Source organism: Xenopus laevis, chromosome 8S (assembly GCF_017654675.1).
Source record: "Xenopus laevis strain J_2021 chromosome 8S, Xenopus_laevis_v10.1, whole genome shotgun sequence".
Lineage (NCBI taxonomy): Eukaryota > Metazoa > Chordata > Amphibia > Anura > Pipidae > Xenopus > Xenopus laevis.
Genome location: NC_054386.1, coordinates 56,473,234 through 56,497,209, shown reverse-complemented (window position 1 = coordinate 56,497,209; position 23,976 = coordinate 56,473,234). Strand labels below are relative to the sequence as shown.

Here is a 23,976-nt window from a genome sequence, read left to right as displayed (position 1 = left end):
TTTAACTATGTAACTATGTACTATGCTGTGTCTACTAAAGAAATAAAGTTCTGTCTTGCATAAAAAAGAGCATTAACTCAAGGGATCAAAACATAATTATGCCTCTTTATAGATCCCTGGTGAGGCCTCATCTGGAGTATGCAGTGCAGTTTTAGACTCCAGTCCTTAAGAGGGATATAAATGAGCTGGAGAGAGTGCAGACACGCGCAACTAAATTGGTTAGAGGGATGGAAGATTTAAATTATGAGGGTAGACTGTCAAGGTTGGGGTTATTTTCTCTGGAAAAAAAGGCGCTTGCGAGGGGACATGATTACACTTTGCAAGTACATTAGAGGACATTATAGACAAATAGCAGGGGACCTTTTTACCCATAAAGTCGATCACTGTATCAGAGGCCACCCCTTTAGACTAGAAGAAAATAACTTTCATTTAAAGCAACGTAGGTGGTTCTTCACAGTCAGGACAGTGAGGTTGTGGAATGCACTGCTGGGTGATGTGATGGCTGATGCAATTAATGCCTTTAAGAGTGGCTTGGATGATGTTTTGGACAGACATAATATCAAAGGCTATTGTGATACTAAACTCTATAGTTAGTATAGATATGGGTATATATAATTTATGTCGAAGTATGGAGGGGTGTCTGTATGGATGCTGGGTTTCCATTTGGAGGGGTTGAACTTGATGGTCTTTTTTCAACCAGATATAACTATGTATACTATGTAACTATGATCTCTACAGACAGAGCAAATAACATGGCAATTCTCACTATTAAGTTCTAACTCTAAATATGGCAAATGTAACGCTCAGGGCAAACACTAAACTAAACCCTGTTATATTTCTATTTAATCCACACAATGTTGAAGTGCTCTACCGCTGTATGCTTTCTTTCGGAATCAGGTGCTCAGCAGTAAAATACCCCACCTGCTATGGTTTAAGGAATACACATGCAAGTCCAAAGCACTGCAGCACACTGACAAGATGAATGTGTTTATATTCGTGGCATTTATTGGGTCCAATTCAAGTAGACAAAAGGCATTTAATGACATTTACATGAAAGATACACAATGTTAATAATTGGGTTAGTATTCCCTTTAACCCCATGGGTACCTTTGTTAGCAGCCACTTTAGAGAGCAGCCTTACCTGGCGATAGCCTTTTATGTAATGGCGGTCCTTGCTTGAACACAAGCCCATCTCCGACACCCCTGCAATATAAAATAGAGATTTAGGAAGGTTAGAGTTAATATGGAGAGGTGCCATATGTATAGGGACAGCACATAGGAACAAGCAAGTTTACTAATATGATTTATCTGCCATGATATTATGCCCCTTTTTTTGTGCTTCTACTGAACCTATTGAACTGGAACTATTCAAATGTTCCGATTAGCTTCCCACCTGCCTTAAATTACATAATACATAATTTGCCCCACCCTGGAAATTTTCCAAGGGAGTCCCATGTTAGGGGTGCCCTGGAATAGAAAAGCATACAGTCCAGTTTATACTAGTGGGATAAAGTATATTGCTAGGGTGTGGACTGTACATTGAATTTCAGGGATAATAGTGGGTTGGGACCAACCAAGGAGGACTGCAGGGACAGACTAAAGATAAATCCCCCAACTTACAAAGGTGAGACTAAAGAAGAACAGCTATAGCTACATCTATAATGAGCAGCATGACAACTCCTACAGCCAAGGGATAAGCTAACCTTACTGTTGCAAGCGCATATTATAGAGGGGAAAATACAGGACCAGTACCTTTGTCCAGAGGATCCCAAATAAGAAGATGTTATTAATCTCTGGCAGGGGGTCAATCAAGGTCTTCTTTCTTCTTTGTCTTCTCTCCTATTTGCTTCTCTCTCTCTTCTTCTTTTGCTGTCTCTCTCACAATCGCTTTCTCTCTCAAATCGGTCTCACAAATCGCTCGTAATATTTCACTTTTTGGGGAGAAATAATAAGAGATTGTGAGCAGGAGCATAATGGGGGCTGTGGACCCTGACACTTCTAGAGCCCCAGATGCCCTAAATGGCAATCAGCTCTTTATCCTTCTACACTGTGATTAAAAATAGTATGCCAATGCATAAACTACAGATCCCATAATGCACTCACTATAAGGCTGTAATTGGAAGTGAGGGAGCCTGACTGCTGTTGTGTGTGCTATTTAGCTAACAAAAATGTTGGGCAATCAGGATGTAGGCTTTTATCACAGGCATGTGTAAAGAGCCTTCATCATCTCCCATGATGCACTATAAGGGTTGACCATAACAGGTAGGTAGCATTTGTATTGCTTTTAATGTCATGATCAGGGTGGGCTTGTAACAGCACTACAGGGGTCATCTCCATATTCCTATTGGTTTACTTTCCCCCTGCATGTACCTAGTGTGCCTGCTTCCCATAACCAGCTGTGTTCTGATCACCCATAATGCCAGGAATCCTAAGGGCAGACATTTATTCTTCTGATTTGTGCTACTTGTCTTTCTACTTAAGCCTCTCTGAACTGTCACCCACTCTAGTGCTAAGGCCACTGTTGCTAGGATGTGTGCGACCGTTGGAAAATGACAGTTGGCAAATGACTGTTGGCATTTACAGCAGAGGCAGAAAAAATTGTCTAATGCTTCAAATGCAACAACAAGTAAACCAAACACCCATTGCCTTAGAACTATAAGTTTTTATGGTCACACTCTCATTAGAGATGGCATATGGGGAGATTTTAGGCACTTTGTGTTAGCTGATTGGGGGTCAGGACCAGGTCCGGACTGAGAATTTAAATAGGCCCTGGTATTTCAGGTACACAGAGGCCCAATCAGCCCACACAGATGCCCAAACAGCCCCCACCAGCCCACTAAATAATCACTTTCTATGGCACCTTATAGCAGCCCCTGTGGCATTTGCCAGAACCCACAGATTGCCAGTCTGGGCCTGGTCAGGACTGCCATCAGACACCCATTTTCAGGTGATACCCTGTATAAGTATAATATCTAGGTATCTGTATGCAATTAATACTGAGTTTATTTGAATATATGTTCAGTGCTTCTCAACAGGCTGCAGTTCCTGTGTACAATTGCAGAAATTTCACATGTTTAGAAAGTAATACCCAGAAAGCACAATGTATCTTATACAATCATAGTGTTTTTATTGCAGGGATGTAATGCCAAGTAGCCTTAGATTACCGCCCCACATTCATGCTTGTGACACAGATGCCATTTGGAACAGTTTCATGACAAGCAGCTCCCCAAGCAATTAGATTGGTAGGCAGTGGGGCAATTTTGGGAGCGATGGCCCCACTACCCAAGCTACTATAAATGATGAGTGACAAAACAAAACACCAGAAATTGCCCTTTGTATCATCTAAATATACGTGTATGGATCTGCTGCACTTACCTCTGAATCCAGAAATGAAATAACGGTCATCTGTCCCTGAGCCGTTAAATCACCTTCCTTGCAGCTTTCAGCCAATCAGAGCTGAGCTGGAAGTGATGTCACCGAGATAAGGCATGATATCCCAGTAACTGACAGCCAATCGCATACATATCAAACTTGCACATTCTGAAACAACACTAATAAACTATAAACAGCTTTAGAACCAGGGCCCCCATCAGATCTCCTGGGACCCCCCCCCTGTCCCCATTTAATGACGGCCCTGCTTAGATCTCTGTCTGAACTACACTACACAACTGAACTACAGCTCAGCTACTAGTTATCACGGGGACAGCTGGGTAGTTTAGCAATGGCTAGAGACATACAGAGATCTCTGAGGCAGTAATGGGGGCCCCCACTGAGGGGGTACAGGGGGTTCTGCATTTAGCATATGAAGTGTAACTTTAGTACCAAATGTCACATTTAAAACAAAGTTTGATCCTGTTGTGGCACTTCCACATAATCCTGCACTAGCAGGGAGGATGCTGGTAGTTGTATGCTCCAGTATCTGAAATAACATTTTTTCTATCATATTCTTGCATACCAGTTAGTTATTACCATATTTGACTTTACATGTCTAGCGACTGGCTGTGCCCTTACATATGTTGTCAGGGTTGGGCTGGGGGTCCTGGGCCCACCGGGATTACTGTCTCAGGGCCCTGCCGTACCCTCCCCAGTGTTAGAAGCTGTCAGTGAGCTTTTGAGAGACACATAGGTAAAGAGTTTTTTCTGCTCACAGTGAAAGCTGCAGGGGTCTGTTCTGAAGCACTCACTGAAGCACTTAGTTACTCATGTCCAGAGAGAGTAGCTGACTAAAGGTGGCCATACATTATTAGAGGTCGCGAAACGAGTAAATCTTAACCCGATATGCCCACTAACAGCTGTGCGATATCAGGTTAATTCGAACATTCGGCCCAACAAGCAGATTACAATGCTGTGAATGGGCGCCGACGGGTCACAGGACCGCATCAACTAGCCGATGCGATCCTGGATCAAAGAAAAAAATCAAACTTGCACGATCTATATCTGCCCAATCTTTGGCCTGATATTGATTGGGGGGACCTGTTGGGAGTCCCCACACACGGACAGATAAGCTGCCAAATCGGTCTAAAGGACCCATATCAGTATCTTTAATCTGGCCGTGTTTGGCCACCTTAACTCAGAGTTGGAGAGTTGGAGAGCTGAAAAGCAGGAAGTTGGGTTCTGTTCGACATCCAATCACTCCAGCCTTTATACATTACATTTGAACTGTAAGTGCTTAAAAAAAAAAGAAGCTTAGGTGCTTTAGGTCATCCATGTGAAGCTGTCTTCTGGTTCAGCACACAGAGGAATTCAAGCGGCTGTCACCTTTTGACATTCTGTTATGAAGCACTTTGGAAGTCAGATTAAAGCTCAAGGTTTAAAAAGAAAACCAAAGGGGAGAGAAAGCCTGACTTATATAGAAGTTTGGGGGGAATTAAGTGTTAAGCTAACTTGGTGTTACTGGTCCTTTAAAAAGGTTTAGGGGCAATGATCCTCTCCTTAAATAGAAGTCCCTCTCATGACTGTTATCCCATGTTCTATTACTTGACTGGGCGCTCCACATTTTCTGTCAGCTCATGGAACACCAAGGCAACAGTTTCTATACAATTTATTGTTCCCAAGTTGTCCGTTACATTATTCTCCATTAAGGGAGACTTTCAGTGCATGGCAGAAAAGCAAAGCTGTTTATGGTTAATGAATATAATATTATTATAGCTGTGTCAGTATGTCTTGCCTTTCATTTTTATCTTGCCATTGTTGCACCGTAATTGTGCTAGAGTAATGGTAAAAAAACAAAAACCCAGCTCTAACAACAATATTGTAGCTGCATTTGGGTGTCTAAATATTGAATACAGTCTACCTGACATTAATTCACTGTGATCCCCCCTCACCCCACAGAAATTCAATCCCTACAATCATCCAGCGACACAATGAACTGCCCCTAAACCTGATGTAGAGGTTGCAACCTGTACTAAAGCTACAATACAAGCTGGCAACCCTGGGAATTTAGTTGCAAGTCCTGTCAAGAGTCCGCAGCCCGCCACTAGAACCCATTACCACTTTCCCATGTTTTGAATTTGCCGCTCACGAATAGGTAAGCCGCAGTGGAGCGGTCACATGGTAGGATCACATGACCGTGACGTCAGGACCTTTCCTAGGATAGGAACTAGTCGCTACCCTAGCTACTAGGAACTAGCTGCGACTGAGGCTTGAGGCCTAGTATCGTGTGAGGCAGGTGAGCGCTGCTAACATTAGTTTTGTTTAGTCGGTAGTAATTGCGTCGGGCGAAGCGGCCTCCATTATGTTTGTAAGGAGAGCAGTGTAACCGGGACGTGAGAGCTGCACCTAGAAACATACACTGCGCCTAGCCTTCAGTAATGCTATGGTTACAGGGGGAATAACAATAACAAGCAAGTAGCCTATGCCACCTATATTTCCTAGGAAGCTCCCTTCTTCCTGTCTCACTTTGCAAAATAATGAGACGGCCACCCATATCCAGGAGGAGGTATGTCATGCACCCACATTTACTATAATGCATGCTCCACCGCCTTCCATCGTCCTCTTCATGTGCCCCCTTTGCTTTCTGTGCCCCTTTAATGTGTTACCCTATCCTTGCAGACCCCGTACTGCACCCTTCCTCTTTATCCTAGCTCTGTATGGGAGTATTGGGTGCCAGGCTGTATCTTAATCATTTTGGTTCTTTTTCCTGTTTATAATTTCCAATGCATTGGTTATATCGTGTGCTGCACGGTTTAGTGCATGTCTCGAGAGACTTCTCATTGCCATGCCATACTTAGAATTCTTCACTGTAAATAAGATCCATAAAGATTTATAGGTGAGAAATAGTTGATATAGTCTATATATCTTTATCTGATTATACCTACCCGTATAAATCTGGTTTAATCTCATTATTTCACAGATTATGAGGGCAGAAGCTTTCCACTGTACTTATCACTTGCATTTATCCTGAGCATCGGGATGCTGCCTCTGTGTTGTAGTTGTAACAGTAACATTAATATCACAAGTTATGTTTTTGCCCCTGCAACATATTTGGGTAATATTTGCACGTGTGTAATGAGCTTTCCCATGTTTCTTTATGATAATTATGCATATTAGTCTGCTACAATTTGCTAATGTTTGCCTTTGAGACTTTTTCCTGAAAGATTTTGTATGAACAATTCATCCCAATAATATGGTTATTTTCCTAAAATATGTTCAAAAAGATCCCTTAACCCCTTGGTGTGGCTGTCAGACCTTTTAGGGTTAGTTCACACGAGGAGATTCGGGGAGGTTTTGTCGCCTGGCGACTAATCGCCTTGTCTTCTGAGCGACAATCACAGAGGCAACTTTGGGCGACTATGGAAAATGCATCGCCGCGTGTGCATTAGCGCAGGCGACTTTTCATTATAGCCTATGGGAAAACACGCTGAGGTAGTTCGGGGAGATTGTTGCTCAGAAGACTAGGCGATTATTCGCCAGGCGACAAAATCTCCCCGAATCTCCTTGTGTCAACTAACCCTTAAGCATTACCAATATTTAATCACTTGTAACAGCAATGTTTCTTGTTACAGAACAATGGTAATGGTTTTGAAAAAAACTGCCCCAACTCCACCCCCCAGGGAAATGATATTTACCCTTACCTGCACTCTGTTTGCAGCAATACCACTCTTGCTTGACTGGAGCATTTTGTATATTTGTACTCCAGCATATCAAATGATCAGACCTATTTGTGCAAAAGGCAGTTATTTTGTTAGATTTTTTTTACTGGAATCAGTTATTTGAGTGAGTTCTAATACATCTGCTAGGAAAGGAAGCCCCCTATAAGATATATTGGATCTGTCAATGAACATCTGACAGCCAACTCCTGCATGAAGACAGAATGAAGAGAAACAGGTGCTGAGAGAGGGATAGCTAGAATATGATGCAGAATATTTAATTGAATGTATTTAGAAATATTTCAGTATGATGAAGCTTGTATTAAATTTTCTTTTTTGTGATAGTTCCCCTTTAAGATACAAGTAAAGGGTCCATCATCTGGAAACCTCATTATCCAGAAAGCGGAGTATTCTGTATTTTTTATTTTAATTTCCTTTTTCTCTGTAATAATAAACTGGTATTTTGCACTTGATGGTAAACACACAGCTTGAATCCATATTGGTGGCTGAAAAATCCTATTGGGTTTATTGCTTTGCTTATTTAATCCACAGGCAAGTGCAGTTGATCTTTATTTTGTTGTCCGTAATATCGTATTTCCTGTCTCATTACAGACATGAAATTATATCATCAGAGCTACGTGTTATGGTGGGGACCTGTAGATTTGCAAAGTATCTGCTGTACATTTCAGAGGAAGACACCATGTCTTGGGCTGATAATGTTTACCCATGGGAGCACTTGCACTGTATGTAAAACACTTTACATTTATAAATTTATAAAATTTACTTTATAAAATTGTGTTGTGTTTGTATCTATCCGTAATGTGAGCTGTGATCCTCTGCATAGATGTTTTACAAAATGTGTTTAAATATTGGTTATTTGTCCTAACTGCTTTTTTGGGGCTTGAGATAATCTCGTTAAGCAGAAGACATTGTTCAATTCATTGTAGTTGCTTACCTGTTATTCCAGGCGGGCACCATTTTTCTGGAGAAAACACAGCAGCCTGTGCTACTGTTGGTGCCAGGTGTCCCCTGTGCCATCTAGGAGGGCACAGTACCGGTATCTCAGATGGTTCACTGCACTTGCCCAAGCCCAAAAGGGGACACCTTCTAGACCAGAAGCAAATGGTGATACAGAGCTTGGCAAACAGCACACAGTGTGCCAGTCCGGGTAGGGGGTAAACAACTAGAATTACTGGGGGCTGCTTACAACTTTTCACACCCAGTGATTTTTCCTTTTTTCTTTTTTAAGCACATACACATATTATGATACATATAATTTTATAATAATGATAATAACTTCAACATTTCAGAGGATTCACCTTAATTTTCATACTCTGCTGCAGCTCCTTTTCACGTCCTATAGTATGACCCGGGCGTCACCAGTCTTACACAGCACTTTAGCCTCTACAAATTTGTTCATCTATGCCAGCACCACTGTCGCTACATACATTTCAGACTGAAGTGGGAATAGTTTCCAATTCAGATTAGAACTAGAGAAAAAATGTCCCCTCCATACTGGATATGTTGTGAATGTGTATTAATAATAGGTATTTAACAAAGTTATTTTTTATGTATAAGCAGGTTTATTTAAGATATATCTAAGTTTGCTTACTTTGTGTTCTTTTTAGGTCTAGAAGGAATGTCTATCTACAATAACCAGACTTGTGGTGCCTCATCTGCCTCAGTCTTCAAACAAGAGTACCTGTTTAATGCATAACATTTGCCATGGAAAGTGTGCAGAGTGCCCAAGAAAAATCAAGTTTGTCTGCTTGTGACGACCACAAAATCATCCCTATTGATGGTGATTCAGGGAAGGTGGAAACCTCCTGTGGAGAGACTGCTGTGTGTCTTGGTCTCCAAACTGCTGGAAAGCCAAAGAAGGCTCATTTCAAATTTTTTGGTGGAAAGAAGAGCATTTGCACCCTTCCCAGTTTTTTTGGGGGAAAGCACAAAGGGCTGGGCAAAGGAAACCTTAGAAAAGGATTGAGCAAAAGTAAAACCCACGATTCCATCAGTGATGTGCAGATTAAAGATAGTTCCAGCATTAAGTTACATGTACTGGAGTTGACGAGTGTAAGAACCTGTCTCACCAGCTCTCATAGTACAACAACGGCTTCAGCTCAGTTTGACTTAAGCTTTCATGATACATCTCCCCATGGCAGCACTGACTGTTTTGACAAAAAAATAAATGGGGATAAGTCTCTTTCATTGCCTAGACCAAAGAAGGGCCTGAAGGGATTGTTTCGCAGCATTCGTCGCCACAAAAAAAACAAAATTCCTGATGTAGAAAAATCTGAACTTTGTTTTCATGCTGCACCTTGTGTAGAACAAGTAAATAAACCAGAACCAGAGAAGATTCAAGAAGAAGGCAATAAACAAACTAAAACAGAATGTATTATTGCTGAAGTATCGCAAGAGCTCTCCCTGAGTACATCTGTGGGCATGGAAGAGACAGAGTCTGTAGTATGTTTGTCAGATGTTAGTCCAATAACCTCTGTTGAACATCCTTTGGAACCTGATAACCTAAGTTCTCTTAACAAAGGCCATTCCTTAGACACCCAGCTTGATTCAGCGGCTATTTGTTCTAATGATGATGGAATATTTGCTGAGATTGTAAATCCAGATGGCATAGACAAAGTTCCTCTGTCTTCTGGTGACCAGATCAGCCTTATATTTGAAGATGTCTCTTCACTCAAGAGTTTTGACTCATTAACAGGCTGTGGAGATATAATTGCTAATCAGGACATTGACACTATTAATGCTAATGCCATATCATTGGAGCAAACCAGGGAAACAACTAAGAGAAGCTCCTGTCTTGTTACATACCAAGGAGGAGGCGAAGAAATGGCAACCCCTGATAACATGGAAGAGGAATATCTCCAACAACTGTTGGAGGATGCCAATGAAGCTGAAGGAAGCTATGAACTAAATAATGAAAAGGAAGCAACCAACGTGCAAACAGCATTCAGTCAGGTGGAAACTGCTGCCTACCCTCTGTGTGCACATGATCCCTGTATTGATAGAGCTGTATTAAACAACACAGAGTTACTGACTCCTCAGAGCGATCAGCAAGATTCTGCTCCGAATAGTGATGAAGGGTACTATGACGCCAACACGCCTGGTCCTGAAGATGATTCTGGAGATGCCTTTAAATACAAAGAACGTCTTCCTAGAGACAGCTATAGTGGAGATGCACTCTATGAATTCTATGAGCCTGATGACAGCCTTATGAGCCCTGCACCTGGAGGAGAGTCCCTATATGAGACGAAAATGCCATGCTCTGAAATTTTCGAGCAGTTTTTTTACTTCAGTTTTGCCAGTAACTGTGATTTAATTCAAGATCGTGCACATAAGAAATGTACAACTGAAACAGAAGAAGAACGACTAGCTGTTATTCAGAAGCAACTTCTCTTCTGGGAAAGGCAAAGAGAGACTGCTTTGAAAGGGATGGGGCAAATAAGCAAAGGTATTTTTTCCAAAGAGGAGCAAAATGTGGAATGTAAGAATACAGCATATATATTGGGCCATAATAAGGACTGTCATCCTAATGACTATAATTTGCTACAAAATCTGAGCAATGGGGGAGCTAACAGAGTAGCTCAAAATACACTAACTGAAAAACAAAGTTGGAATAACTTTCGGGACAAGTCTTTTAGAGACACTTACTACAAGGAAAGTTATATCCAGCAGTTAGATGAAGATAATAGCCTTATGAACGATCCACGTTTTGCATTGAATGTACTTAGCCTTGGAACTCAAGACCTAAGTGATAACAGAAACATAAACATTGGTGTTTTTCCCAGCTCTAGGATTACCCCTGGGCATCATAGACAAAATGTGTTTGGCCCTGATCTAGACTGCCACAAGGAAAATGAATGCGAGCAGGCTGTTAACTTTTCTCAAACCTTTGCTGAGTTTACAAGTAACACTACACTGTTTTCAAGTATTTCTGATTGTTTAGTTAGTGCTGCATCTAACAGCACATTCCATCATGATTTAAATGCTCTACCCACCATGGTTACATTTGATGTTGTTGACGTTGAAAATGAAGCTGAATGTGAACATCAAGTTGAGCTTATCCCAGATGAGGTGGGGATTTCATCATTCGAGACCTTTGACCATTGCTATGTGCAGGAGTCTTTAGCTGACTGTGAAGACCTTCCAAACCTACTTCAGAGCTATAAATTAGGTGTCGCCAGTTTTCCTCGGCACTTTCGCCACAACAAACTTTATTCATCTATGCCTGCACCACTGTCCTCCAACAGAAGAAGCAGGTCTCTAGACACAGAAAATTTAGAGATTGAACTTGGTGCTATGCATTTATCTAAAAGTGGGCTAAGATCTTATGATTTCCTTGACCCCTGGGAGGATGGAAAAAATTCTTGGCGTTATGAGAAAGAATGCTTCAGTGCCCATGGGACAGAATTGGGTGGCTGCAGTTTCTTGGAGCAAAGTAGTCAAACACCTTGGCAGTTCAGTCAGTACTCTCCCACTTTATCTTCAAACCATGGTTATGGTAGAGCTACTGAAGCAATAATCCCAAGCAAACAGCTCCCGTTCAACAACAGACAGATGGCAAAGGCAACTGAACCGCATTTGCAGTTTAACACAAGGCAGTCCCAAGAAGTCTCCACCATTTGTGGCTATCCTGCAGAACAAACTACCAAAGATCTTGCTCTTGTGTTACCTCTTGAAGACAAGCGGGGCGTGGATATTCATCAGATCTCTTATAAATCTCATACATCTGGTAAACCAGTTGGCATTACACAGGCAATGCCTCAGCAGAAGAAAAATGAAGACGATTGGCTAAAACCACCAGCAGATAACAAGGAACACTTTCTAAGGAGACCAGTAGAAAGGGAGGTTTCTGCGAATGACATATGGACTAATAACTACACTGAATGTATGGGGAAGCTAGTTCAAAGCTAAGTTTATGCCTTTGTGTTGTCTAGCATCAGAATTTGCTCAAAAACCATAAGTATCTTTGGGTCCGGACAATTTACACTTGTTCAGCTTTGTTTAAAAAAGGGCAGGCTAACTTATTTTTCTTCATGGAATTGGTATATTGCAGTTTCTGACTGCATTTTAGTGCCGATTTGTCTAATTTCTACAATTGTCAGGGAACGAAATAGATTTCTACTTTGATTGTATTGAATAAGCATTCTCAGTTGTGGGAGTAAAATGTATTATTGAATGTGACATACACCCGAGATGACACTTTATTATGTGCTTTTGTAATATTTGTAATGCAGAGATTTTTTACGTTCATTTGTGGCCAGTACTTATTGCTGTTTAATTCCAGGCGCACATTTAACTTTTTTTTTTATTAACTCGTTTGGACAAAGAATTACCCTACTGCTTGCAAGAAAGTTGTTGTGTACTTTTCTAGAAGCCACCATTTCAAAATAGGAAGCTTTCTCCGCATATAAACACTACCATAATTTAATCAGGGTAAATGTTACATGATATTCTTTAGTCCATTGCACACCCTAAGCTCTAAAGAAAATATATACGTATTCCATATGGATGTGCATAAAGTGAAATGGAATGTATTCTATGCATTACTCTGCTATGGGATGTATGCCCTGTTCTGTTAATTAGGTGTATTTGCTAACTACCATCAGTGTTTTAAAATATTTAATAACCATGTTCTGAAAATATTTAAAGTTTATGGCTATTTCTGCTTTTCTCCATAATGTCATGTAGTCAGAATGTTCTCTGCTGATGCACTTGAGCATTGTCAAGTTATAGTTATTGGCTCACACAATATTGATGATTCTCCTCACCTACAAAAGGATGCTGTCCGTGACCATTTAAGCTTTTCCTTCACTTCTACTCAAAAAAGCTTCAGCCACAGAAGCCATTAGCCTTGCTCCTACATATGCAGGGAAGCTTTTTTTAACATATGCAGGGAAGCTTTCTTACGTATGCAGGGAAGCTTGTTGATGTCTCTTTCATTCATCCAGGTCATGATATGCAGTATCTAATAGAATTCTAAAGCCACTCATCATTAGAACAGAAGTCGCTCCAATTTCTCTTGATATATTTCTCTTAAACTCAAAAGCCTGGTTGCTTTAAGCTTGTTGATATTGCTGTGCAGCAGTACACAAACTATAAACTACTGCCCATGCATAACTTAGAATTAAATCCTGACCATTGCTTTTTGCAACTCTGTGTTACACTTACATTTAGGCTAAGCCATTCCGGTGGTTATCGTTGTATGTACAATGTATTGTGACAATTTATGTTTGAAAAGTGTACTGCCAGCATGGAATATAGCAGTCCAAGGCAGTTTCAGTGGAAAAAAATGCTATGCATGTAAACAAAACTGTTGTTTTAATGAATCAGGACCACCATTCTCTTCCATTTGTAAACTGTAATAAGGGTTTAACTAGCAAACTCTTATCTGAGAAAACAGCATCTTATTAAGGAGTACATAATTCAATAGTGAGAACTGTTAGCAATCCATGTATTAAGGGGCAGATTTATCAAGGGTCGAATTTCGAAGTGAAAAAAAAAGTCGAAACTCGACCATCGAATAGGCTAGTCTGACAATGGAAGTCGAAGGATTTTTAAAATTGTACGATCGTACTTCGAATCGAACGATTCATATGATTTTACAAAAAAATCCTTTGACTTCTCAAAACGTAACCAAATACTGGCTATAGGTTCTAGGAGGTCCCCATAGGCTAACATAGCAATTTGTCTGGTTTAAGTGGCAAAGTGTCCAAGTTTTTTAAAGAGACAGTACTTCGATTATCGAATAGTTGAACAGTCGAAGCATTTTCACTTTGAATCAAAGTCAAATTTGGCCTATTCGATGGTCGAAGTGCCCAAAAATTACTTCGAAATTCAAAGTTTTTGAATTTGAATATTCACTTCTAATTCACTTCGACCCTTAGTAAATGTGCCCCTAACTGTTGTGCTTTTACAAACTATTTATTCAGTTTATGCTTTTTTTTTTTTTTTAATATTAGGACTGATTTTTTTTCTTTTTTTGCTTGGAGCATTTCTGAATTTGTCAACCAATTTCTTGGTACTTAAAATTAATTTAAAATCTAATGGCAGTCAAGGGAATAATCCCCTGGGAACAAGCAGAAACCAAAGAACTACTGTAGGTTTTGACACAATGCATTTAGCCACCCAACTGGGAAGTACAGTATTCATTAGGAAAAATTAGCCTAGAGCTTTACAAGCTGTCCTTCTGTTCATTAGAACAGACTGTTGTCATCGAAGATGAGATGTCACAGTGACCATTGCACGTTACGCGTTGACTTTTTTCCTTTTTTGCAAATAAGTTGTGCTTTATGACCATTTTTTTTAGAAGACCCAGAATTCAGCCAAGGACCTATTGATTAATTGAAAAGTTAAAAGCCATCTTTTCATGCCAACACTTTATTGATCACAATCAGAATATGCTTACTAGTCTATACACTACGGAGGAATTCCTTATTTCATGCAAATCTTGGTGCATTTTTGTTTTGTACAACATTGCTTATTGTATGTGCCACACATTACTAGTATGTTTCACATTTAGGTGGGAACCTACGTAGTATTTTTTTTTTTTTATGAAGAATTCAGCTGTAGATACAGAATTCTAATTTATTACTGGCTATTTTTAAATAAAGGCTAAACACTTGCTTTGTTTATCCACGTGTAAGGAAAATAAACTATTTAATTGTCAATAATGCCTTTGCTACCAATGAAATTGTAGTTGTTTTTATTGATTTATGTATTGTTGGTGCTAAACTAGCATTTTATGCTTCAGTTTGGAACCTGCACTGTATCACTGGAGCATTATGGCAGCATGGCACAGCTTTGTTGATAAAGAGGGCTCTCTTATCTTAAACCGCATAAAAAATTTCTATTAACTTATACCACTTACATTATTTTGTTTTATGGTTTTTATTTACAGAGCCTAATAAACATATTCACTCTCCTTACGTTAGAGGGCTGATTTAACCAAAAACTCAATTGCCTTATTTTTTTTTTTTCCACTTGACGAAAAATATGCTGAAAAAACCGACACGGAAAAAACTCATGAGTATATTGTGATGCCTTCAATAGTCGGAATTTGTTAAAGGGGAAAAAAATGCAAAAAGTTGCCAAAAAAGAAAATACTCTGCAAGTAAAATCTCTGCAAGTAAAATCTGGTGTGGTTGTAAAAGAATGGTAATATTCTCTAACAACAATGCATTTCCAATGTTTCAAAAGGGATTCGATCTCAGCCTTGCAATTATAGGCCAGTAATTTGACATCTGTGGTGGGCAATATATTTGAAGGATTGTTAAGGGATTACATTCAAAACTTTGTCCTAGTGAATCATATCCTTGCAAAAGATGAGATTCAATGTAAATGTCAAGTCATGTACCTGGGATGTAAAAAAATATCCAAGCCACTTATACCCAAAATGGGACTGCACTAGGCACATCCATTTTACAATCAAAAAGGACCTTGGAGTCCTTGTAGATAATAAACTTGGTTGAAGCAAGCTATGGCAGTCAGAAGCATCAAGGGCAAATAAGGCCTTGAGCTCTATGAAAAGGGGTATAGATTTGTCTGAGGGGTCAGTCTTCCACAAAGCACTGGCCCCATCTAGAATATGCCATACAGTTTTGGTCTCCAGCGTTCAAACAGGACATTATTAAATTTGTGTCCAGAGAAGGGCAACTAAGCTTTCCAGCTGACATTAGGTCACCCATTCCGATTAGAAGAAAAGGATGTTCTGTGTAAATATTTGTTTTTTTTTACAGTGAGAGCTGTGAAGATGTGGAATTGTCTCCCTGAATCAATCGTAGAGACTGATACATTAGCTTTAAAGGACCAGTAACATCAACATTTTTAAAAAAAATTCGTTACTATACAACAACAACAAAAAAAACACCAAGACAAATGAAACTTTAAAATAGCAAAGCCTTTATTAAGAAATAACTTAAACTCCGCTTCCCCTCCTCTTCAGAATAGGCGACCATCCATCCTGCGGCACTCGATTTCTCCTCCCTGGCTTCTCGCTCTTGCAGCTCATGCCACTTTAGGACTTGGCCACACTGACACTGCGAATCTGGTTTTGTATTTGTAGTCGGGTTCCCGGGTGAGCAGTCTGAGAGGCACCCACAGCATAAACAGCTCTGGCCCACCCCCTCCCATGACAGGGGAAAGAGAAGGACTGTGTGAGGAGAAAGAGCATTCGCACTTATCCCACCCGGGCCGGCTAAATCGTTTCCCACTGTCTGGCTCTGAGCTGCCTCAGCAGGAATTTACTGTCCGTGCGCAAAGAAGGGGCAAATGCCTTCAAATGTCTCGCATTCTGCTCTCTCCTACCCGGGAATCCCTAATTCTCTGTGTATGTGTCACTGCACTGCCTTCCACAGCGTTCTGTCAGGTCCCGTTGAAAAATCCCATAATATCCTGCCCGACTGTAGCGCCCCAAGGGCCTGGACCCCCAAGTCTGGTCCTTTAGGGTATGGTCCTTTAGGGTATGGTGATACAAATTACAGAAAGATCCCTTATCTGGAAAACCCCAGGACCTGAGCCTTCTGTTACTGTATAACAGGTTCCATACCCAGGCCCGGATGTGTGGCAAGGCCACAAAGGCCTAGGACGACTTCAGGGAGAGCATGCCGCCCAGCCGCATTCATGCAAAGTTGTTTCCCTTCCGCGTCACCATGTGGGAGGGGAAGACAGAGAGGTGGAAGGAGACGGGGAGAGCGAAGCTGAAGGGGAGGGGGCGGAAGGACAACATATATTTACATATATATATATATAAGGGGGTGAAGACGGCCTAGGGGCGCTCCATTTGTAAGTCCGGGCCTGCCCATACCAATATGATCAACTTTTAAAGCAGCTAAAAGCTGTAGATTAACATTGGGGTTCGGTTTTTAAACTACCATGAGTTCAAGCACGGTGGAAGGTGAATTCCAGCAGCCATAGAGAAAATAAACATTCAATAAGCATCCTACCTTTAGCCCTCTATGTTCTGGCAAAAATATATAACACGGTCATATAGAGATATATTTCCGAGTTGCCTTTGATCTGTGTTGGCACTAAAAGAGCTAAAAAAAATGTTGACTCTTTATCTGTAGTCTGATTGCACCGTAATATTGGCAAGTATAAATTGTGGGGGACACTAAAAGAGGGAGGGTGTGTGGGACACTAAAAGATTGAGGATGCCTTTTAAAGCAACACTGGGTCTTATGGGTCAGCAACCCACTTAATAAGGAAGAATCCTCCAATGAGAGTCCTGAAAGCATATATCTTGTGATTTAGAACAGCCAAACAGCATTATATCTACCTTCTTGAAACTGATGTTCGCAAAGGCTTATTGCTCTGCAGGCTTACCACATTGCATAAGAGCAAGCAGAGGTTGTTAGAATTTTGATTGGAGCATATGGTTGCATCTGAAAAGCTTGATAAGATGCCTGTATTGGACTTTCTATCCGATCTTTCTCTAACAAAAGGATATGACAAAACGATATACAATACGATAACGATATGGACAATGCACCTAGCAATCGGCTGTTTAAATGCCATAAATCGGCAAAGCAAAAATAAAAATGAGTAAATGTTAACGTTATGAAGGCCTTCCCTTTTAAACCAACTGTCATTCTATTATTAGTCAGACTTTCAAAAGTTTTTCCTAAATGATTTTCTCTGTTTGTCAGATCTGTGGCCATTCTTGCGAGTGGCACTTTAGAGATAGCAGGCATCTTGGCAGCACCTTGGGATTAAGCGACAGTTCTTTCTCAAAGGAAACACAAAGTTCCGGGCCTCAGATGTTGCACTGACTCAGAAATGTCTTTGAGTGACACAAGGGAGAAGCAAATTGTATCCCCTTTTATTCTTTGTTCAATGTCTTTTTTTATTTTCTGTATTTTATTCAGGAGAAAGTGGCTTAAAGATTAGTAGCCCATTCACACACACGTGCCTCAGCTGAATTTTTCCTTTCATGTCTTTTAGATTTAAGTATTTGTCTGGTTCAGTGGCCAGAGAAGAGATTTCCAGGCCAGTATCTTGGCCTGATTTGCCTACTGGTGGTTTTCTCAGTAGCAAAGTCAATTATGTAATACAAAACATTTATTTTGTAATCTGGTTTAGATACAAATTATGGAGTGTTAATACAGCAGAGCTAAGCATGTGGGGCTGGAGAGATACTCCTTTGTTTTTGGCTCCCTGTTCTTTAATCATTCATGCTGGAATGTGATACAGGTTGTTAAACCACAGCCATGCTCTTTATAGAGAACTGAGGAGTAGGGATGGGCAAATTTTTCACCTTTTTTCGCCAAAAAAATGACGCCCATAAACTTGTATGGTGTTGTGCGTCAAAATAAATAGACTCGCGTCAAAATTTTTTTGACGCCCATACAACTTTTGTCGAAACGAGTCAAATTCCCCATCCCTACTGAGAAGCCCCCATGACATATAGGGGCAGATTTATTCAAATTTATTCGGTCGAATAGTAAATCAGAATTAGAATTTTTGTTTTTGGTCAAAACTTTCCTATTTGAATTGGGAATAATCCAAACTCGATTAGAATTTTAATTCAAAGTCGAAAATTGAGATTTATCAAACATTGACCCATGGAACAATTCAAATTTGACTATTCGCCATGTAAAACCTGCCGAGTTCATGTATAAGTCAATGGGAGACGTCCAGAGACCCATTTGAAGATGCTATTAGCCTTCCTGACATTCAAGTTTTTTTCGGAGAGTTTAGTCTAATTAAATTCGAGTTTTTGAGTCACTAAAATTCGTTTAAGTTTTAGATGTTCAAATTTTTTCTAAACCTCCCATTCAAATTTTCAGAATATTCGAATTTATTAGAGTTAAAAAAACTAACACTCCTTGCCTGAGCATTACCTAAAGTAGCACTGTGGCATTGTTACTAGCTAAGGTTCCTGTTCTAGCTAGCTTCCTTTTCTGTCTTGTCTTGCCTGAATCCTTCTCTGCCTTGCCATGCCTTTACCCTGAACCGTGCCTTTTTACCTTGCCTTGCTCTTATCCTGTCTTGTTTTAAACCTTGCCTTGCCGGTTCCTACTCCGCTTACAGTCCTGTTTATCTTGCCTTGCTTTAAACTTTCCTTGACCTTGCCCTGCCTTGTCTTCCTCGCTATTCTGAATCTTGCTCTGCTCTTCCCTCCAATCATGACCTTGTCTTGACCTTACTTTGCACCTTGCCCCATTTTTCCTTTTCCTGTCTGAATCTCGTCTACCAAGCCTGACCCTTATCTTTCCCTTTCTTGCTATCCAGTCCTCTTGCTATCCAGTCCTCTTGCTATTCGGTCCTCCTGCTATCCAGTTCTCCCATTCTTCAGTCCCTGATCTGATCTACGCCGCATCGTCCTGCTCTATCCTTCCAGTCTGCTCCTGTCTCCTGATCTGAACTACGCCCGCACCGTCCTTGTTCCTGTCCAGTCTGCTCCCCATCCTGTTTTGATTCTATGATTCTACGTGTCATGATTGTTAATGGTGTTGTTTATTTCTAAAAATCACTGTCTACACCGCAAATAATTCACTCTACCATGTAAAATTGTATTCCTAACCCAATAAGTGTATTATTTTTAATTGTAATATTGTTGTATAGGCAGCCATCTAGGGTCATTTTGCCTGGTCATGTTGCTTCAGAAAGAGCCAGTGCTGCACTATGGAACTGCTTTCTGACAAGCTATTGTTTCTCCTACTGAGTGTAACGAAAGGAGTCGCAGTGGATGGATTTTTACTATTGAGTGCTGTTCTTATATCTACCAGGGAGCTGTTATCTGGTTATCTTCCCATTGTTCTGATGATGGGCTGCAGGGGGGGGAGAAGAGAGGGGTTGATATCACTCCAACTTGCAGTGCAGCAGTAAAGAGCGACTGAAGTTGTCACATGGCTGGGGGCACCTGGGAATATGTCTAACCCCATGTCAGATTAGATATTAAAAAATCTGGTTTCAGTGCTGAAGTCCGCTGGAGCAGCACTGTTAACTGATGCGTTCTGAAAAAAACATGCTTTCTAATGACAGTATCCATTTAAATTGTTTCTTTGCTGGACTTAAATTGTTGCAAATGTGTCGAAGTGCAGTTGCTCAGTGTTCTGGGCTCTCTGCCAAAAAAACTTGTGGGCAGTGTCCGTGCAGGAGATCAAAGAGAAAGTTGGGACATTTCAGTAAGAAATACAGGAATGTCCCGCAGAAAACGGGACAGTTGGGAGGTATCCTCCATGCATCCCACTGCTGGGGATCACAGGACCAAATACATTGGGAGGACCCTTTGTCACTTATCCATGCCCATCTGCCAGGGCATTTTCATTAAATGATTGGTAACGGTTTATTCTTTTTTTCTGCCAGACAACAGCAATGGTCAGACCACCCTATGTGACACACACAAGTTATAACAACAGTGCACATAAAATGGTTGAGCAATTTCCCATTCATACAGAGAATTAGGCACTTTATTGAATACACAGAAGCAGTGCCACTCCTGAACCTGGAAATTTGGCTCTGCTAGTGCAGAAAACGCTAAGAGCTCATTTACAAAGGCAGATTTCTAAAACAAGGCAGAAAATATTATGTATCCGGATACCCATTATCCAGAAAGCTTCAAATTAGGGAAAGACCTTCTTGTATTTAATAATAATTGAATTTCAGTTTTTTTTCACTAATCAAATAATTTTTTTCATTTCTATAAAACACTAAAATTTTGAGATTTATAATGTGAAATACCACAAAACTTGAATTCCAAACTTCTGCATGTAAAAGCAGTTAGGGTTCTATAGAAGTCAATGGGAGTTGTACTTGACATATAATGGCCACTAGAGGGCAGTAAATGATTACATAGCAAACGACATCCAACTGCGCTAGCAGACAGGATACATGACTATAGGAGCATTTGTATTTTGTTTATGCCAGGGGTGTCCAAATTGTTTGCAACGTGTGTGGGGGCCGACCATGAAGCCTGACATCCATTCAGAGTTAAGGAACCAAATGAAAGGGAACACTCACTGTTCCAATGCCAATACGCTGTGCTGCCACGTGAAAACGCTTCTCGTAGCGTAGAATCCAAGTGAAAATCTTCAGAAGACACAGAGCACTTGCGGGGCTAAAAACATTCTTTTATTGTACAAACATCATTAAAATCATGGAGCGCACAAACTTGACACGCTTGACACGTTTTGTGGACCAAACCACTTCCTCATAAGCATTCCATTCCGAGGTACATAGCTTGCGATCAGGATCATTCACTCCTGGAGATCGACATGTAAACGGCATTTAGGGAGTAGAGAAGTGGTCTGTTTGGCCTTATTCTACGCACCTCATTTAAACCGCATAGCCGTAATATTTGGGCACATGATGCTGATGACAGCCAACTCTACTTGTCTACTCCTGATCTTTCTTATTCTGTCCTTTCCCAAGTCACAGACTGTCTCTCTGCTGTCTCCTCCTGGATGTCACAGCGCCACCTGAAACTGAACCTTTCAAAAACAGAACTCATTATATTTCCTCCAAGATCTTCCCCTGTCCCTTAGATATCACTCACCGTAAACAACACCACCTTTCATTCCACCACACAGGCACGCTGCCTAGGAGTTATCTTAGACTCACATCTGTCTTTTTCACCACACATTCAAACACTTGCAAAATCTTGCCGTATTCAACTGTGCAACGTTGCTCGAATACGACCATATCTCAGTTCAGAATCAACTAAAACACTGATTCAGTCTCTCATCATCTCCCGCCTTGATTACTGCAACTTACTCCTCACAGGTATTCCAACAAGTCACCTTTCACAACTCCAATCTGTTCTAAACGCGGCCGCTAGACTCATTCATCTAGCTCGCCGCTCAACATCAGCTGCTCCCATATGCATGTCCCTTCACCGGCTCCCAATCTCTTCTAGAATCAAATTCAAATTGCTTACACTCACATTCAAGGCCCTTAATAATGAAACCCCTCCCTATATTTCATCTCTAATCTCCAAATACACTCCTTCACGAAACCTTCGCTCTGCTTCTGATCTTCGCCTCACTTCTCCTCTGATCACTTCTGCCCATTCTCGTCTACAAGACTTCTCTCGGGCTTCTGCTTTTCTCTCTAACTCTCTGCCACAAGCTGTCAGACTTTCTCCTTCTTTCCAAAACTTTCCAAACTTTCAAGCGCTCCTTAAAGACCCACCTGTTTAAAGAGGCTTATTTGATGTACCTTAATTAATCATTGCTGTATCAAAAATAACAAAGTGTTTATATAATCCTAATGTCTCAATTGTACCCTAACCTTTAGTTTGTAAACTCTAATCTCTATTGTACTCTGTAATCCTTGTTTGTTATCCACCATTTATTCCCTGTTTGCTATAACTGCAGTAAAGCCCTGCGTATCTTGACAGCGCTATATAAATAAATGATGATGATGATGATGCCGATTAGTGAAATGCTTGTCTATACTGCTGCCTGCATGCTGAAGGTGTTAGCAATAGACACGTACTGGCACGTAGTGACGTGCCGCTCTTGCATATTTCTTTAGTTTATTGTACTGGCACATCAGTACATCTATTGACACCTTCAACCCTAAAGACGTATGCAAGAGCGGCACGTCACTTTGTGCCAGTACGTGTCTATTGCTAACACCTTCAGCAAACAGGCAGCAGTATAGACCAAGTGGCAGATCATTTCACTAATGTGCCCAAATATTACTGCTATGTGATTCCTGATTGCACTGTGCTGACGGGCCACAATATTTTTAATTTCATGATGGTGACTGAGGGCTGGTGTAAATTGGAAAACGGGCTGCAATTGGCCCCTGGGCCTGACTTTGGACATGCCTGGTTTATGCCATACAAGCGTTGAGTTGAGTATAACAGTATTCCTCCCTAATATGGACAAGGAAGTACAATTATAATACATGAAAAAAACAAACCTTCCTTGCCAAGAACTTAGAGGGGAAATATTATTCCTATTCATCTCTAATGGAGCTAACTTCCTACTAGTGCAATATTTACTCTCCTTGATATCTGTTGGGGGCAGATTAAGATATAATTAATCCTTATTGCAGGCAAAACCATCCTATTGGATTTATTTAATATTTGTTTAAATTATTCTTTAGCAGACAAAGTATGGAGATCCATATCACAGAAAGTTTCTGTAACCCGCCCAGCTGGTCGCCCATCCTCACTTACCTCTAGATGTTTGTGCTGTGGCACGCTCCCTCCCGGTGCAGAGGTGCCCAGTGATTACTCATTCCGTGCGGTTGTGTTCGGCGCATGTGCGCCAGGCTTATACAAGCTCAGCGTGTCCACATTTGACACATGCTTGTCAGTAAAATGATGCCCGCATTCAAAATTGATGCTGATTGTTCAAATCTCACTACCATTGGTTCTCCTTACTGTCTTGTTTCTCTGCTCCCATTGGTGTTTCTGCCTTTTAATAGCTGCTTCCGTATTGTTATTCTGGTTTTACACTCCTGCCTGCCTTTGACTCTGCTCAACCCTATACGTAGAGTAACATAACGGTCCCACCCCCTCCAAAAGCCCTGGTACAACTGCAACACCTGCTCCCTTAGTAATTCCGCCACTGTATTCGTCTCCGCTAATTCTGGTTTTGACTCCTGCCTGCCTACCAACTCTGATCTTTGTTGCCTGCCCCAAAACTTGCACTGCCTGACTTCGATCTGCACCTTATCCTTGTCCTGATTGATTCGGTGAATACCAGTATCGTCAGGGGTGACCTTGCTCACCAAAAGGAACTTATCAGCAGTCCCTTTGGGTTCCTTGTAAACTAACATTACAGATGACTTATCCAGAAAAACCCCAGGTCCTGAGCATTCTGGATAACAAGGCCCATATCTGTAAACATTCTATGAGGCTTCTTCCTGGTTTCCTTGTAGAAAACTCTCTATGAATGTGCTACTTGTGTGGCACATT

At 40.9% G+C, this 23,976-nt stretch overlaps 1 protein-coding gene across 2 annotated transcripts; it reads left to right on the top strand.

Moving 5' to 3' along the window:
• The first annotated feature begins 5,508 nt into the window (after window positions 1-5,508).
• Window positions 5,509-15,048, top strand: LOC108700083 (APC membrane recruitment protein 1). Of its 2 annotated transcripts, none has more exons than XM_018232951.2 (3): window positions 5,509-5,668; window positions 7,701-7,831; window positions 8,717-15,048. In XM_018232951.2, exon 3 carries the CDS (start codon window positions 8,814-8,816, stop codon window positions 12,015-12,017), a length of 3,204 nt encoding a protein of 1,067 aa, XP_018088440.1. In that variant the 5' UTR covers window positions 5,509-5,668; window positions 7,701-7,831; window positions 8,717-8,813; the 3' UTR covers window positions 12,018-15,048. The 2 variants fall into 2 exon arrangements, with proteins under 2 accessions (XP_018088440.1, XP_018088441.1); XM_018232952.2 differs by lacking the exon at window positions 5,509-5,668 and adding an exon at window positions 5,675-5,938.
• The last annotated feature ends 8,928 nt before the right edge of the window (window positions 15,049-23,976 follow it).